This window comes from Bubalus kerabau, chromosome 8 (genome assembly GCF_029407905.1).
Source record: "Bubalus kerabau isolate K-KA32 ecotype Philippines breed swamp buffalo chromosome 8, PCC_UOA_SB_1v2, whole genome shotgun sequence".
NCBI lineage: Eukaryota > Metazoa > Chordata > Mammalia > Artiodactyla > Bovidae > Bubalus > Bubalus kerabau.
The window spans coordinates 33,939,039-33,955,167 of NC_073631.1; the positions used below are offsets into that span (position 1 = coordinate 33,939,039).

At 41.2% G+C, this 16,129-nt stretch overlaps 1 protein-coding gene across 2 annotated transcripts in view; it reads right to left on the reverse strand.

Moving 5' to 3' along the window:
- Nucleotides 1-16,129, reverse strand: part of RAPGEF5 (Rap guanine nucleotide exchange factor 5) — a 236,226-nt gene that overhangs the window by 152,270 nt on the left and 67,827 nt on the right. For both annotated transcript variants that reach the window (XM_055589976.1, XM_055589975.1), the window contains exon 6: nt 14,303-14,369. In XM_055589976.1, coding sequence (XP_055445951.1) covers nt 14,303-14,369 — 67 coding nt within the window. The remainder of the gene's footprint in view (nt 1-14,302; nt 14,370-16,129) is intronic.

A 16,129-nucleotide genomic window follows, 5' to 3' on the forward strand; every position in this document is an offset into this window, starting at 1 on the left:
TTGACATATTTTACAAAATATACACCACACAAGAAATATAACCTAGAAAGTAATAAACACTAAAGTGTCAATAGTGATTCATTTCTAAGCAGTTTCACTACGGGCATCTTTTTTATTCTGGAATTAAAAAAAAAAATTATTGTCTTTATATTCAAGTTAAATAACCCAAATGTCAGATAAATTTTTAAAATTTGCAAAGCATAATCCATAGTAACAATGACTCACTACCAGAATTATCATCATTTTGACACAAACAGAATTCACCCTAATTCTAACCATCTAGTATGCACATAAAATTTCCTTATATTCTGATTTATATTAATACAACAGCATAAAATAACAAATTAATTTAAAATTTACCTTATTCCATCATCACCAAAAACTCAAGTGGTTTTCTCTTTTTTATATGCCTCCTGGTCCTCCTTCACAAATGGACATAATATTAAAGCTGTACTATTGAGTTAAGTATGTAAAATTAAATTTCATCTAAGCAACTATAAGAAGTTCTATTTTAAACAAATGCACAAAAGAAGCAACCCAACATGAAATGTTCATGGATCGTCCTTTGAAAGTTCCTTCCACTTGCCTTAGATAGGATTTCACAGTAACACTCCACAAACCTGTGACTGTTAATGTACAAACTGATGGCTAAATGGTCTATCTGTTCAGTTCAGTCATTCAGTCGTGTCCGACTCTTTGCAACTCCATGGACTGCAGCACACCAGGCCTCCCTCTCCATCACCAACTCCCGGAGTTTACTCAAACTCATGTCCATTGAGTCGGTGATGCCATCCAACCATCTCATCCTCTGTTGTCCCCTTCTCCTCTCGCCTTCAATCTTTCCCAGCATCAGGGTCTTTTCAAATGAGTCAGTTCTTCACATCAGGTGGCCAAAGTACTGGAGCTTCAGCTTCAGCATCAGTCTCTCCAATGAATATTCAAGGTTGGTTTCCTTTAGGATGGACTGGTTGGATCTCTTTGCAGTCCAAGGGACTCTCAAGAGTCTTCTGCAACACCACAGTTCAAAAGCATCAATTCTTTGGTGCTAAAAATTCTCCAAGCCAGGCTTCAACAATACATGAACCATGAAATTCCAGATGTTCAAGCTAGTTTTAGAAAAGGCTGAGGCACCAGAGATCAAATTGCCAGCGTGCACTGGATCATCAAAAAGCAGGAGAGTTCCAGAAAAGCATCTATTTCTGCTTTATTGACTATGCCAAAGCCTTTGACTGTGTGGATCACAATAAACTGTGGAAAATTCTGAAAGAGATGGGAATACCAGACCACCTGACCTGCCTCCTGAGAAATCTGTATGCAGGTCAGGAAGCAACAGTTAGAACTGGACATGGAACAACAGACTGGTTCCAAATAGGAAAAGGAGTACATCAAGGCTGTATATTGTCATCCTGCTTATTTAACTTATATGCAGAGTACATCATGAGAAACGGTGGGCTAGATGAAGCACAAGCTGGAATCAAGATTGCCAGGAGAAACATCAATAACCTCAGACATGCAGATGACACCACCCATATGGCAGAAAGTGCAGAAGAACTAAAGACACTTTTGATGAAAGTGAAAGAGGAGAGTGAAAAAGTTGGCTTAAAGCTCAACATTCAGAAAACAAAGATCATGGCATCTGGTCCCATCACTGCATAGCAAATAGATGGGGAAACAATGGGAACAGTGACAGACTTTATTTTCTTGGGCTCCAAAATCACTGCAGGTGGTGACTGCAGCCATTAAATAAAAAGACGCTTACTCCTTGGAACAAAAGTTATGACCAACGTATACAGCATATTCAAAAGCAGAGACATTACTTTGTCCACAAAGGTCTGTCTAGGTTTTTCCCGTAGTCATGTATGGATGTGAGAGTTGGGATTGTAAAGAAAGCTGAGCACGGAAGAATTGAGGCTTTTGAACTACAGTCTATCTATATACCCTGTCAATTAAAAAGGTCTGTTTTGCATGTATATTGCAGAGAAAAATTATTATCTTCGTCTTGGGAACTGATACCCAAAGATCATAATATATTGTATAAACACACACACTTCTTCCCTTATTGACAAGGGACTCTTCAAGTCATATTTTATTCTTGAATGGGTTCTGCACAGAGACATCTTTCTGAAATGATGCTTTTAAGTTAATGTCCCCACACTGTGCTCATCTCAGTAGGCAAAACACCATGAACTATGCTATTCACCAAAAACCAAACATACTTCACAAGGCTAGAGTTAAATTAGGTTACCACAAGATCCTAGCATGTACAGATGGTTTCTTTGAAAAGTGAAGTCGCTCAGTCATGTCCGACTCTTTGCGACCCCATGGACTGTAGCCTACCACGCTCCTCTGTCCATGGGATTTTCCAGGCAAGACTACTGGAGTGGGTTGCCAGTTCCTTCTCCAGACGATCTTCCCAACCCAGGGATCGAACCCAGGTCTCCAGCACTGTAGGCAGACGCTTTACTGTCTGAGACACCAGGAAAGTCCCGGTTTCTTTGAAAATAGAGACAATTAAGTTAGTATTTAGTTTTAAAAAGTCATGTGTGTGTACATCTGTATCTTTTGCTATATAGGGAGCTCTTCCCAAGACAAAGAAAATCAACTTGATGTATGGTAGTTGTAGAATATATTAAGCTTGTTTGATTTACAAAGGAGAGAAAAATGCCACTGAGTTACCTGTTCACATATTGATAATGGTGGGCTTTGTGATGTGTTACCATGAGATCCTACCTGAGAGAAACTGAAGGAGCTGTAACCAGCTCTCCACATGGTCCTAGAGACTTAAAAATCCACAGTCGAAGGTGCCTTGAACTCTGTGACAGCTTATCAGGGTAGCTCTAAAGCACAATGAGGAAAGGTACTAATAAACCCCACAACTCCTTAGAAATACCAAGAACAAGGAAAACTACACCAAGACTGTGCTACAAGTGCTCTGGGGCTTTCTTGATGCTTCCTGAAATGAGATCTGTCTTCCTGGGCCTCACTTGACATTTCCTCTCAAATCTCAATCCACCTGACCTTCCCCAAATCATGTAGCAGCTCTGAAGCCCTTGGAAGGGCTGGAACCAGGCTACAATTCCACGTGGGAATTGTACATTCCCCACAGATGAGAAATATAAGGTGGCAAGGTGTTCAAGATCTTGCAGTACCCAGATGCAAGGTGAGTCATTCCCTGGGGGAGTCACTTATTTTTATTCTCTGAACGAACATGCTCACTCAGGTCTGTGACAGACTCAGAAAACGGAGATTAACTCCACTCCATTTCTCTCTTCCCCGGAAAGGAAGAGGCAGCTAGCCCAGAAAAAGAGTGAGTGGAGATCAGTACTTTAGCATTAAAAAAGCTGTATTTCTAAATGCGGCAAAGTTCATCACTGGATGGTGTGCATTGCGTACTCAGTGTGACAGATTCTCCCCTCTTCCCCTAACCTAAGATTATTTCTAGACCTTACTAACTCTATGTATCATCTCTTAAATAAGTCTCCAAAGTTCTAACTTTTTAAACATTCAGCAAAGCTCAAATCCCATGCTTTTTCTTCTTCCTGAACTGGTACCAATGTGAACAATTCCAATCAAAAAAGCTGTCACCATTCTCTTTAGGGAAGCCCCAGGAATACTGGATTGGGCAGCCATTTCTTTCTCCAGGGGATCTTTCTGACCAAAGGATCAAACCTGGGTCTCCCATACTGCAGGCACATTCTTTACCATCTGAGCCACTAGGGAAGCCCTCTCTTCAGACACTACTGCCCAAAAAGGAATTTCTCCACTGTATCAAACCCAACTCATAGGTTCATCCAGAAGGATGAACTAAAGGGATCCTAGCCACTTTATATGCTTCTGGACTCAGAAAGGATGTAGCAGATTCTTGCAAAAGACAAACCTTAAAGAAAACAAGGGAAGCTTCAGGAGAAAGACTAGACATGGCAAAGGAGAGGAGTTTTAAATGACAGCTGACAGCCTTGGGGAGCTGGGGTCTTTGAGTTTCCCAGTGTTATGCTTTTGGTGACACAGGACTATTGGTTGTTCATTAAGACTCAGTTCCTGGTGCCTCTCTGAAAAGTATTTCCCAAGAGATTCTATCTAAGGAAAAGATGACATGGGAGAAGAATCACAGGCCCGGGTTAAGTCCCTAGTTAATGAGAGGAAAATCAAGTCCTTTTTACCCGTAAAGCAGGATTCCAGAGAGGGAAAATGTGAGATGACTTTTACTAGAAAGAATGCTAGGAAGCATCAGAGAACAAGTTCATGGCCGATGGAAAAACTGATGGAGTTAATGTCACAGCTTCTAGACATTAAGCAGGGAAAGACTTTGCTGTGAAGTTGACAATGTGCTGCAGTTATAACCACCTCTTCTTTTGTCTTTTGTCTTTTTTTCCTAGAGAGTTGTAAAAAGAAATTCCATCTCAAATCTCTTCTTCTCTAACACTTGCATCAAAAGTTATGTGTCCTCTTGACTTCTTGGGGTTTCATCTGCTTCAAGATCTTCTAGGACTTAAAGCAGTAACCTTCATTTGTCATTTGGGTTAGATTTTTTTTTTTTAAGGTCAGAGGCATTTCTCAGAGGAGTGATAACGTACCCTATGAGAAGGAATTTGGAAAATACCACTAAGGACATCAAATGCAGAGTGGTTCTAATCTAAAATTGGATGAGCTGAAGAAAATGAGCAACAGCATAGAGCAGAGACATACCAAGAGAGAAATCTACACTGATGAAAATCATCAACTACATCAGCTTTGAGGAAGAATATGAGGGCGCCAGGAATGCCACTGGCAAGATGGCGGAGCAGAAGGACGTGCACTCATCTTCTCTGTGAGAACTCCAAAATTACAACTCTTTGCTGAACAACTATTGACAGGAGAATGTTGGATCCCACACACACAAAAAAAGATACTGCACATTCAAGGGCAAAGGAGAAGCCCCAACAAGACAGTAAGAGGGGTAAAATCACATTTAGAACCAAACCTCATACCCGCCAGAGATGCCTGGAGAGCTCAAACAAAACCTTGAGTACACCAGGACCCAGAGACCCCACAGAGACTGAGCCAGACCTGTGTTTGAGTCTCCTGCAGAGGTATGTGTCAGCTGTGGCCTGCCACAGGGGCAGGGGCTCTGGGTGCAGCTACCTGAGTCACAAAACCTGTGATATAAGCCCTCTTGCAGGGGTCGCCATTAACCCCACCATAGAGCCGCCGAGGAGATAACCTACAAACTGCAGAACAATTATATCAAAGAAATTCTCACACTGTTAAGAAAGTTCTAGGACCCACAAGAGATTTCCCAAACTGGGGATCTAGCAAAGGGACTGAGAATCCCCAGAGAATTTGACTTTGGAGAGCAGCGGGATTTGATTACAGAACTTACACAGGACTGGGGAAACAGATTCTTGGAGGGCACAAACAAAACCTTGTGTGACCAGGACCCAGGAGAAAGGAGCAGTGACCCCACAAGAGGCTGACCCAGACTTGCCTGTGAGTGTCCAGGAGTCCCTAGTGGAGGCGTGGGTTGGCGGTGGCTGCTGCAGGGTTGGTGCACTGAGTGCAGCAGTGCGCGCATGGGGCCTACTGAAGGAGGCCCCATTATCTTCATTACCTCCACCATAGTTTGGCCTCAGGTCAAACAACAGGAAGGGAACACAGCCCCACCCATCAACAGAAAACTGGATTAAAGATTTACTGAGCCTGGCCCCACCCATCAGAACTAGAACCAGTTTCTCCCACAGTCTCTCCCATCAGGAAGTTTCCATAGGGCTCTTATCCTTATCCATCAGAAGACAGACAGAATGAAAACCACAATCACAGAAAACTAATCAAACTGATCACATGACCCACAGCCTTGTCTAACTCAATGAAACTATGAGCCATGCCCTTTAGGGCCACCCAAGACAGACAGGTCATGGTGGAGAGTTCTGACAAAATATGGTCCACTGGAGAAAGGAATGGAAAACCACTTCAGTATTCTTGCCTTGAGAACCTCATGAACAGTATAAAAAGGCAAAAATATAGGACGCTGAAAGATAAACTCTCCAGGTTGGTAGGTGCCCAATATGCTACTGGAGATCAGTGGAGAAATAACTCCAGAAAGAATGAAGAGACAGAGCCAAAATGAAAACAATGCCAAGTTGTGGATGTGACTGGTGATATAAGCAAAGCCCAATGCTGTAAATGGCAATATTGCATAGGAACCTGGAATGTTAGGTCCATGAATCAAGGTAAATTGGAAGTGGTCAAACAGGAGATGCCAATAGTAAACATTGACATTTTAGGAATCAGTGAACTAAAATGGACTGGAATGAGCAAATTTAATTCAGATGACCATTATATTTACTACTGTGGGCAAGAATCCCTTAGAAGAAATGAAGGAGCCATCATAGTCAACAAAAGAGTCTGAAATGCAGTACTTCAGTGCAATCTCAAAAATGACAAGAATGATCTTTGTTCGTTTCCAAGGCAAACCATTCAGTATCACAGTAATCCAAGCCTATGCCCCAACCAGTAATGCTGAAGAAGCTGAAGTTGAACGGTTCTATGAAGACCTAAAAGACCTTCTAGAACTAACACTCAAAAAAGATGTCCTGTACATCATAGGGGAGTGGAGTGCAAAAGGAGGAAGTCAAGAGATACCTGGAGTAACAGGCAAATTTGGCCTTGGAGTACAAAATGAAGCAAGGCAAAGGCTAACAGACTTTTGCCAAGAGAATGTACTGGTCATAGCAAACACTCTCTTCCAACAACACAAGAGAAGACTCCACACTTGGACATCACCAGATAGTCAATACAGAAATCAGATTGATTATATTCTTGGCACCCAAAGATGGAGAAGCTCTATACAGTCAGCAGAGTACCTGAAGAACTATGGCCAGAGGTTCATGACATTGTACAGGAGGCAGGGATCAAGACTACCCCCAAGAAAATGAAATGCAAAAAGGCAAAATGGTTGTCTAAGGAGGTCTTACAAATAGCTGTGAAAAGGAGAGAAGCTAAAGGCAAAGAAGAAAAGGAAAGATACACCCATTTGAATGCAGAGTTTCAAAGAACAGCAAGGAGAGACAAGAAAGCCTTCCTCAGTGATCAATGTAAAGAAACAGAGGAAAACAATAGAATGGGGAAGACTAGAAATCTCTTCAAGAAAATTAGAAATACCAAGGGAACATTTTATGCCAAGATGGGCACAATAAAAAAACAGAAATGGTATGGACCTAACAGAAGCAGAAGACATTAAGAAGAGGTGGCAAGAATACACAGAAGAACTGTACAAAAAACATCTTCATGACCCAGATAACCACAATGGTGTGATTACTCGCCTAGAACCAGACATCCTGGAATACAAAGTCAAGTGGGCCTTAGGAAGCATCACTATGAACAAAGATAGTGAAGGTGATGGAATTCCAGTTGAGCTTTTTCAAATACTAAAAGATGATGCTGTGAAAATGCTGCACTCAATATGCCAGCAAGTTTGGAAAACTCAGCAGTGGCCACAGGATTGGAAAAAGTCAGTTTTCATTCCAATCCCAAAGAAACACAATGCCAAAGAATGCTCAAACTGTGGCATAATTGCACTCATCTCACATGCTAGTAAAGTAATGCTCAAAATTCTCCAAGCCAGGCTTCAACAGTACATGAAGCATGAACTTCCAGATGTTCAAGCTGGATTTAGAAAAGGCAGAGGAACCAGAGATCAAATTGACAACATCATAGAAAAAGCAACAGAATTCCACAAAAACATTTACTTCTGTTTTATTGATTACACCAAAGCCTTTGACTGTGCAGATCACAACAAACTGTGGAAAATTCTTCAAGAGATGGGAATACCAGACCACCTTACCTGCCTCTGAGATATCTGTATGCAGGACAAGAAGCAACAGTTAGAACAGGACATGAAACAATAGACTGGTTCCAAAATGGGAAAGGAATACATCAAGGCTGTATATTGTCACCCTGCTTATTTAACTTATATGCAGAGTACATCATATAAAATGCCGAGCTGGATGAAGCATAAGCTGGAATCAAGATTGCTGGGAGAAATATCAATAACCTCAGATACGCAGATGATACCACCCTTGTAGCACAAAGTGAAGAGGAACTAAAGAGCCTCTTGATGGAAGTGAAAGAGGAGAGTGAAAAAGCTGGCTTAAAACTCAACATTCAAAAAAAGAAGATTATGGCATCCAGTCCCATCTCTTCATGACAAATAGATGGGGAAACAATGGAAAAAGTGGCGGACTTTATTTTTGGGGGGCTCCAACTTCACTGCAGATTGTGACTGCAGCCATGAAATTAAAAGATGCGTAGTCCTTGGAAGAAAAGTTATTACCAACTTAGCATATTAAAAAGCAGAGATGTTACTTTGCCAACAAAGGTCTGTCTAGTCAAAGCTATGCTTTTTCCAGTAGTCATGTAGGGATGTAAGATTTGGGCTATAAAGAAATCTGAGCACCGAAGTATTAACGCTTTTGATCTGTGGTGTTGGAGAACACTCTTGAGAGTCCCTTGGACTGAAAGAAGATCCAACCAGTCCATCCTAAAGGAAATCAGTCCTGAATATTCATTGGAAGGACTGATGCTGAAACTGAAACTCCAATATTTTGGCCACCTGATGCAAAGAACTGACTCATTGGAAAAGACCCTGATGCTGGGAATGTATCAGGGAGGAGAAGGGGACGACAGAGGATGAGATGGTTGGATGGCATCACCAACTGAATGGGCATGAGTTTGAGCAAGCTCCAGGAGTTGGTGATGCACAGGGAAGCCTGGTGTGCTGCAGTCCATGGGGTCACAAAGAGTTGGAAACAACTGAGCAACTGAACTGATGAGAGTGTACGAGTGCCTACTTAAATGGTCCCCGGGTATTAGATTCTGTTCTCATCCAATTCTGACTGCTCTTCCTAAATTCTGTACACTATATTTTTTCATTTGAATTCATCTGTCAAGACATGGCCACAAACTCTTCTCCCTTACTATCACCAGGTCAGTGCAGACACTCAGCACAGTTCTCTTTTACCGTCTGAGTGATGGCTGACTTCACTGGACAAGCAGCACAGATGACCACATGACAGCTCCCCCCACAACCCTTTCATAAATGCCACACATACAACCATGTCATCAAACATGCATCTAATACGTTCGATTCACAACTTAGCCTTGCTCACATCAGCTCAGCAGTTCAACAACTGGACCATGTGAATGAAAATCACCAGACCTTACTAGGATGTTTGTTTTCTTATTTCTACAATTTACATCAAGAAAATTTAGCCTGAAGTAACAGAAATAACCCAACATGGTTTGTTTAGGATGTTGATTAGCATGATCTGAAGTCCAGAGTCAGTTTTTATCTCTTTAATCATGTCCATGTTGCCACTTCCTGTCTTTGGATAATGCCCAAGTTACTTCTCAGTTCTTGAAAATGTCTCAAAGTTTAGCTTATTTCCTAAATTTACATCCTAAGAACTATGACTTTGAAAGCACTATTCTACTGACTAAAAACTCTTCTCTATGTCCCTATGTCTAGTTTATCCTGGATTGTAAAACAAATATATAAAAGTTGTGTTATCGATTCTAAACACTCTTTTTGTCAAGTACCCTGGGAGAATTCATGTTTAAAGATAATATAATGCTCAAAATTTCCAGGGTAGGAAGTGGCAGACTGTGTCATCCACGGGCTCCTTCTAGCCTGCCAGCTCTATGTGACTAACAAAGACTCAGAGGAAATGAAGAAGAGAAGGTTTAAAGTTAACAAAATGTATTCAGTCAGAAGATATTAGAAAGGTGGCTAAGATGTTAAGGCAGAAAACCTATGTACACAGGGAAAGCCAAAGTATTTTCAGATAATAATGCCCAGGGTGTGACAGTCGTGTTCATATAATGGGAGAAGTCTATTACAGTCATGCCCTTTTTCCTTAAGCTGAAAACTTCTTACAAGGTTTTCCTCTTTAGGTTTTTGGATGTCAGGCACTTGGGAAGGTGGATCTTTCTTGAAACTCACTAGAAACGTAGATGAAACATTTTTACTGTTTATGTTTGTATAAATCTAGCAGCTGTAAATCTGACCGAATTATCAAGGTATTTTTATTTCTATATACACTGCCTTCTCCTGTTACTTTAATATGAAAACTCACTTGTGTTTTCTTCCAGGGTAGAATTTTACATATTATTTTTTAGATGAAAGGACCTTTTTCCTGATGAACCTAAGCTGAGACTAAGAGATAAACTATTTAACAAGGAGGATTTTTTTAAAAAAGAATGCTTATTTACAAAACGCCCAAGTTTGAGGAAAAGGAGATAAATACACAGCGCAGTAAACTCTATTGCGGGAAACTGCTCTCCCTCTTCCAGTGACCCCTAATTACACAAAAGCTCTGAAGAGCACTTTAACAACTCCGCTTTACAGATGTCACTTCTGCCTTCCCTTAATGCATTTCAGGGTCATGCTGGATGCCAACTGCCACTTGAGTGATTATGCAAACATCTCCCGTCCTGTGCGGTGTTAACAGCTGGGTAACAAAGCTTTCAGACCACTGCCAACAGGAATAACTACACTGTGAAGTGGGGAAGCACACAGTCCCTTCATAAATGCTTACACAAGGAACCAAGGAATTTTAGAACTTAGACACTGTCTAGTCCACCACTCAATTTGGCCAAGGTTATACTGTTTGAAAGAATTAAGAATCAAGGTCTACATTCTCAGTTTAAAGATAGTTTCATTATTCCAGGGTGGTCAGCTATCAATTCAAGACATGAATTTTTCTCCTATTGACAGTCAATTCCTAGGCAGGTTGATAAGAAGTCCAGGGGTCCCCAAGGAGAGAGGGGTCTGGAATTCTCAAGGAGGAAGAAAGGACAAACTTTTTTTCCCCTCTATATTCCTTAGGATTATATAACAATAATGTATCTTGCCTGAGGACAGTTTCTGGAAAAACCTTCTGGCTAATCCTGTTATCTTAAAATGCAAATTATGGAAATGGGTCTAGTAAGGTCTTTACAACCTCCAGACATTCTTTTGATTCACTGTAATAAGTAATTACTTGAGTATAGAACTCCATTTCTTTTTTTTTTTTTTTTTTTTTAGAACTCCATTTCTAACACTAGCGAGGGGGCACTCTTTTTGCCCCCTTCTGATGTCTATGTCAGAAGCTTTCTCTATCTCTTTTATACTTTAATAAGACTTTATTACACAAAAGCTCTGAGTGATCAAGCCTCGTCTCTGGCCCCGGATTGAATTCTTCTCCTCCGGAAGCCAAGAATCCAGACGTCTTTCGTGGTCCAGCAGCAACCTTTCACTATGTCCTTTATTCTCATTTCTACTCTAGCACCTTACCTCAATTTATTCAGTCTTTTAGCTTAGAGATTTTTTCCAGTAAGATTACATCAACCAAATATACAACCATCACTCTGCTGTCCACCCCTCCTTTCTAGAAGTTCTCTTGAATTTTACTTTCATGGTATAAACTTCCACTTCCAATAAGTATATCCACTTCTTATCACAGTCTCTTCATCTCCCTTTGTTGTTATTGTAAAGTTGTTAAGTCGTGTCTGACCCTCTGTGACCCCATGAACTGCAGCACACCAGGGTTCCCTGTCCTTCAGTATCTCCCAGAGTTAGCTCAAACTCATATTCATTGAGTTGGTGATGCCATTCAACCATCCCCTTCTGCTCCTTTCCTCAGTCTTTCCCAGCATGAGGGTCTTTTCCAATGAGTCGGCTCTTTGCATCAGTTGGCATAAGTACTGGAGCTTCAGCTTCAGCATCAGTCTTTCCAATGAATATTCAGGATTGATTTTCTTTAGGATTGACTGGTTTGATCTCCTTGCTATCCAAGGGACTCTCAGGAGTCTTGTCCAGCACCACATTCTGAAAGGATCAATTCTTCGGCGCTCAGAGTTCTTTATAGTCCAACTCTCACATCTGTACATGAGCACTGGAAAAACAATAGCTTTGACTAGACGGGCCTTTGTTGCAAAGTGATGTCTCTGCTTTTGCAAACACTATCTAGGTTTGTCATAGCTTTTCTTCCAAGGAGCAAGTGTGTCTTTTAATTTCATGGGTGCAGCCACTGTCCACACTGATTTTGGAGCACAAGAAAATAAAGTCTGTCACTGTTTCCATTTTTTCCCCATCTATTTGCCATGAAGTGATGGGACTGGATGTCATGATTTTAGTTTTTGGAATGTTGAGTTTTAAGCCTCTTCTCCCTACCTCCCTCTTATCTTGGGTGCTGCCCAAGACTACATCTTCCACTCTGCTCTTCAATCAACAACCTGGACTGGTTCCCATAACGCTAGTCCCGACCTTTCTGAGTTCCAGATTCACGTCTCCAGGTGCTTCCCGAATATTTTTACACCCTTATGTCCTCAAACTCAGCGTGTCCAAAATTATGTCATCTCTCCTTCCATATATTTTACTCAACTTCCTAAGAGTATCATCACTTTTCCACTAAGTTCCCAGCTGTGGTTACTTGAATCCTCCTCTACATTTACCTAGTCCTACTGATTTTTTAAACAATTCTTTATGCTCCTTTTTTTTATGGTTCCCCAAAACACCACCAGAAACTAGGTTCTCATCAGCCTCTCAAACTAGATTTTCATCCAACTCATCTTCTTTCTTAAATGTCTACATCATGTTAATCTGTTGTTCAAAAAGTATTTTACTTTTCTTTATTAAATCCCACAGCCAGAATACACATCCTCCACCTGCTCACAGCCTGACCGCTTTCAATGCTGATTCAAGTCCAGTCTCTTCAACCAAGCTCTCTGTTGCTGTTCTTGGATTCACTATCACACACTGATTGTTGGTGCTCAGCTGTCAGTTGTTTTATAAGCTAGCTTTTTAACGTGCCTGTCTTCCTGGTACGGCTGTAAGAACATCTTACATAGTCACTGCTTCTGAAACTTACCTACTATATTACATTATTTTAAAAATGAGGTCCAGTGATTAGGAGAATATGACTAAGAAGTAGAAAATCCGGAGTTTAGATCCTGGCTCTGATCCTTTTTAGATGGGTGACCTTGGGCAAGTTACTTAACCTCTAGAAGCTTTCATGTCTATAAAACAGAGATAACGCCACCTATTTCACAAGGCTGTAGTGAAGTGTAATGTGTACATGGGTATGTGTACACACACATACAAATACACAGTGTGTAACACAGTATTTGGTACACAGTGAGTGGGTTTTTTTTTTTAAACAGATCGCTATTAATGACTTTGCAACCCACAGGTACTCCTCTTTAGTCAATATTTTAAACTGCAAGTGAAGTGAAGTGTCAGCCACTCAGTTGTGTTCGACTCTTTGCAACCTCATGGACTGTATGTAGCCCGCCAGGTTCCTCTGTCCATGGGATTTCTCGGGCAAGAATACTGGAGTGTGTTGCCATTCCATTCTCCTGGGGGTCTTCCAGACCCAGGGATTGAACCCTGGTCTCCTCATTACAGGCAGATTCTTTCCTGTCTGAGCCACTAGGGAAGCCCTTTAAACTGCAAAGCTCATGTTAAACATATTGTATTAGCATGCTGTCAAGACTCCATTGCATGTGAAGTTTTATACTACTCATCACTATATTTAGCCAAAAATTACTTTTCTAAGCTACATTCTATAAGAGTAAGAAAGACAACTTTTAACTTTCAAGCTGTGCCCAGATGCCAAAACTTGGGGTGTGAAACTATACAAGGTCAGTTTCATTTCACATACATAACCCAATCCAGCATGATTTTCAGCAATCACCATTTTTTAAATACAGTTAAAGAAGTACTCAAGCTTTGGGAAGGCTAGATTTTGTGAGTTAGGATTGCTAGAGCTTGTCAACAACCAGAGTTTAATGATTAGCGACCATGGCCAGCTTCTTCTGGGAAGAAAGGGATAAGCTTTCCCTCAACCAACAGGTTAATTACTGACTCTAATTAATGGCTTTAAAAGACATAATGAAAATGTTGTAATCCAGTACATTAAAAACTGAAGAACTGATCTTCTGTTGGTTGAGTTGATCTTTTTTTTTCCCTAATGAAACATACAGTCCTTTCTCCTTTGTGCAGTAGGTCACAGCTTTCCCTAGGTTAAATCATACAGTATTTTTTTTTTTTAAGTCCTTCTCTAAGGTTCCAGGAACTTTCCATCAACAGAATCTGTAATCTTGCAGGAAAGGCTGCCTGAGAGCAGAGCAAGTTAATGCCACTGTCTCCTTTCGCCCTGACTTGGGCCTCCTACAATGACAAGCGGCCACAGGGCAAGTGTCTCTCTACATCACTACCCACAGTGCCTCCCTTCCAAGACCCCTCATTATTTCTGCACTCCTGGGCAGGGACATCGCATGGCCTTACCGCAGACGTTAGACGGGCAAGAATTTCATCGCTGCTCTCTTCTGAGTCTTCAATTTTCTGATGAGATCTTTGAAAAACAAAGAATAAATTACACTTTAGCTTTGGCTGCTCAAATTTATTCACTGAGTTATGGGGAATACAGGGTAAAGAACAGCATTATTGCTTCGTACATTAGTGAAAGTAACCCGTGTGAGTAGCATGGTGACTATAACACTGTAGGAACGCAACTTGCGGCGGCCCAACGAGTCCTTCAAAGTCAGCCAGCAAGAACCTCTTTTCCACACATCGATTAAATCCTAAGGACTGTTACTGCTGTCCAAATGAATCGAAGGATAATCCTGACTCACTAAATTTACTAACATGGGTATGCACAGAGAATAAGCACAGGGTGAATATAACGTGGTGAAGTATTGAAATGCCTGGCCAGTCTAAATAAATCCAGATTCTGAAAATATGAAACATGAATTTTCTACTATATCTGAGTTCCAGCCGACAAACAAATTTATTAGGAAATAGTCTATTATAAGCCTTGTCCTGTGACAGGAATTATATGGATCCCAATAGCAGGAGCACTTTGTTCTTTTTTATGAGCCCACAGCCCAGTTGAGAAGAAAATTATGCATGTGTTAAATAACTAAGGAGACAAACAACGTTTACACAGTGTGGTATCAGTTTGTTTAGAAAAACCACCTTTCTAATGTAATTCATGAAAAATTTTTCACCACAGAAATGTACATTGCTAACACATAAAATCCACTTCAAACAAACCTTATAAAAATTACATTTCTTTCTCCTGACCTGGTCAAAGGGAAAAACACTGACTAACGCCAACTGAATATATGTAATTGTCTCCCAGATGTATTTCCACAAGCAATTCCTTTCAGCACCTTCTGTGGACTGGGAGGGCGTTGGTGGTAATTGCTCTGCAGAGCGGCCCCGTGGCACTGCAGCCCACTGATGGATTTCAATCTCAGAAACTGCAGTGGGCCAGCGTGAGCGCAAGCCTTACAGGGCAGAAGGCCTTCTCCTGGCTCCTAAGAGAGCTAGGAAGAGGCTCTTGGACAAAGGAAAAGCAGCTGGATCAGTTCTGGCACTGGCTTCCGGTTTCTGTAAAAGTTACTAAACCCTTTCAAAGGAAAAATGTTCCACCCTTCAGGTCAGAGGAATGACTTACAAACTACCACCTTTACAAGAATGGCATGTCACAGGTATGGAGCAGTGCAGGCATGTTGTCCCATAACTTAATTTTTGGTGCAGCAAAGCCTCTGAAACATGACCTTGATAATGAACATTTCAAACAATAAGCTTATTATTAAAACAATCTACTTACAAGGTTTCCATACACATGAAGTTACACTGAGAAGAGACTGGAACCCTTCATAACCTAAGCCACCAAAACAGGTTTATAAGATTATGCTGGGGTGACAGAACAGATCTGAGAGGAAATTAGGAGCTGAGAATGTTAGACACAAGAGACCACCAAGGACTTCAAGGCCCCGTCGGTGTCTGCGGTGAAGAGCAGCTGGTGGCGCCATCTCTTGCTCAGCCCCCAGCAGACACCTGAAGGATGAGTTCATGTGCATGATGTGTTCCCCATTAACACAGATTCTGTTGTGAATGCATTTTCAACAAACTGCCGAAAGGAACTCAAAACTCCAAGGGAAGCTCTAGTGTATGTGACTGATGGGGGCTATGCAACGAGTAACAGCCAAGTTGTTGCGAGTTCAGTGACAAATAATTTCATCTCTGTTCAAGCAAAACTATCTTTCATCATGCTTCTAGCACAAAACATGCCCCTGGCAGAAACGTTTCTCAAGGAAGCACATC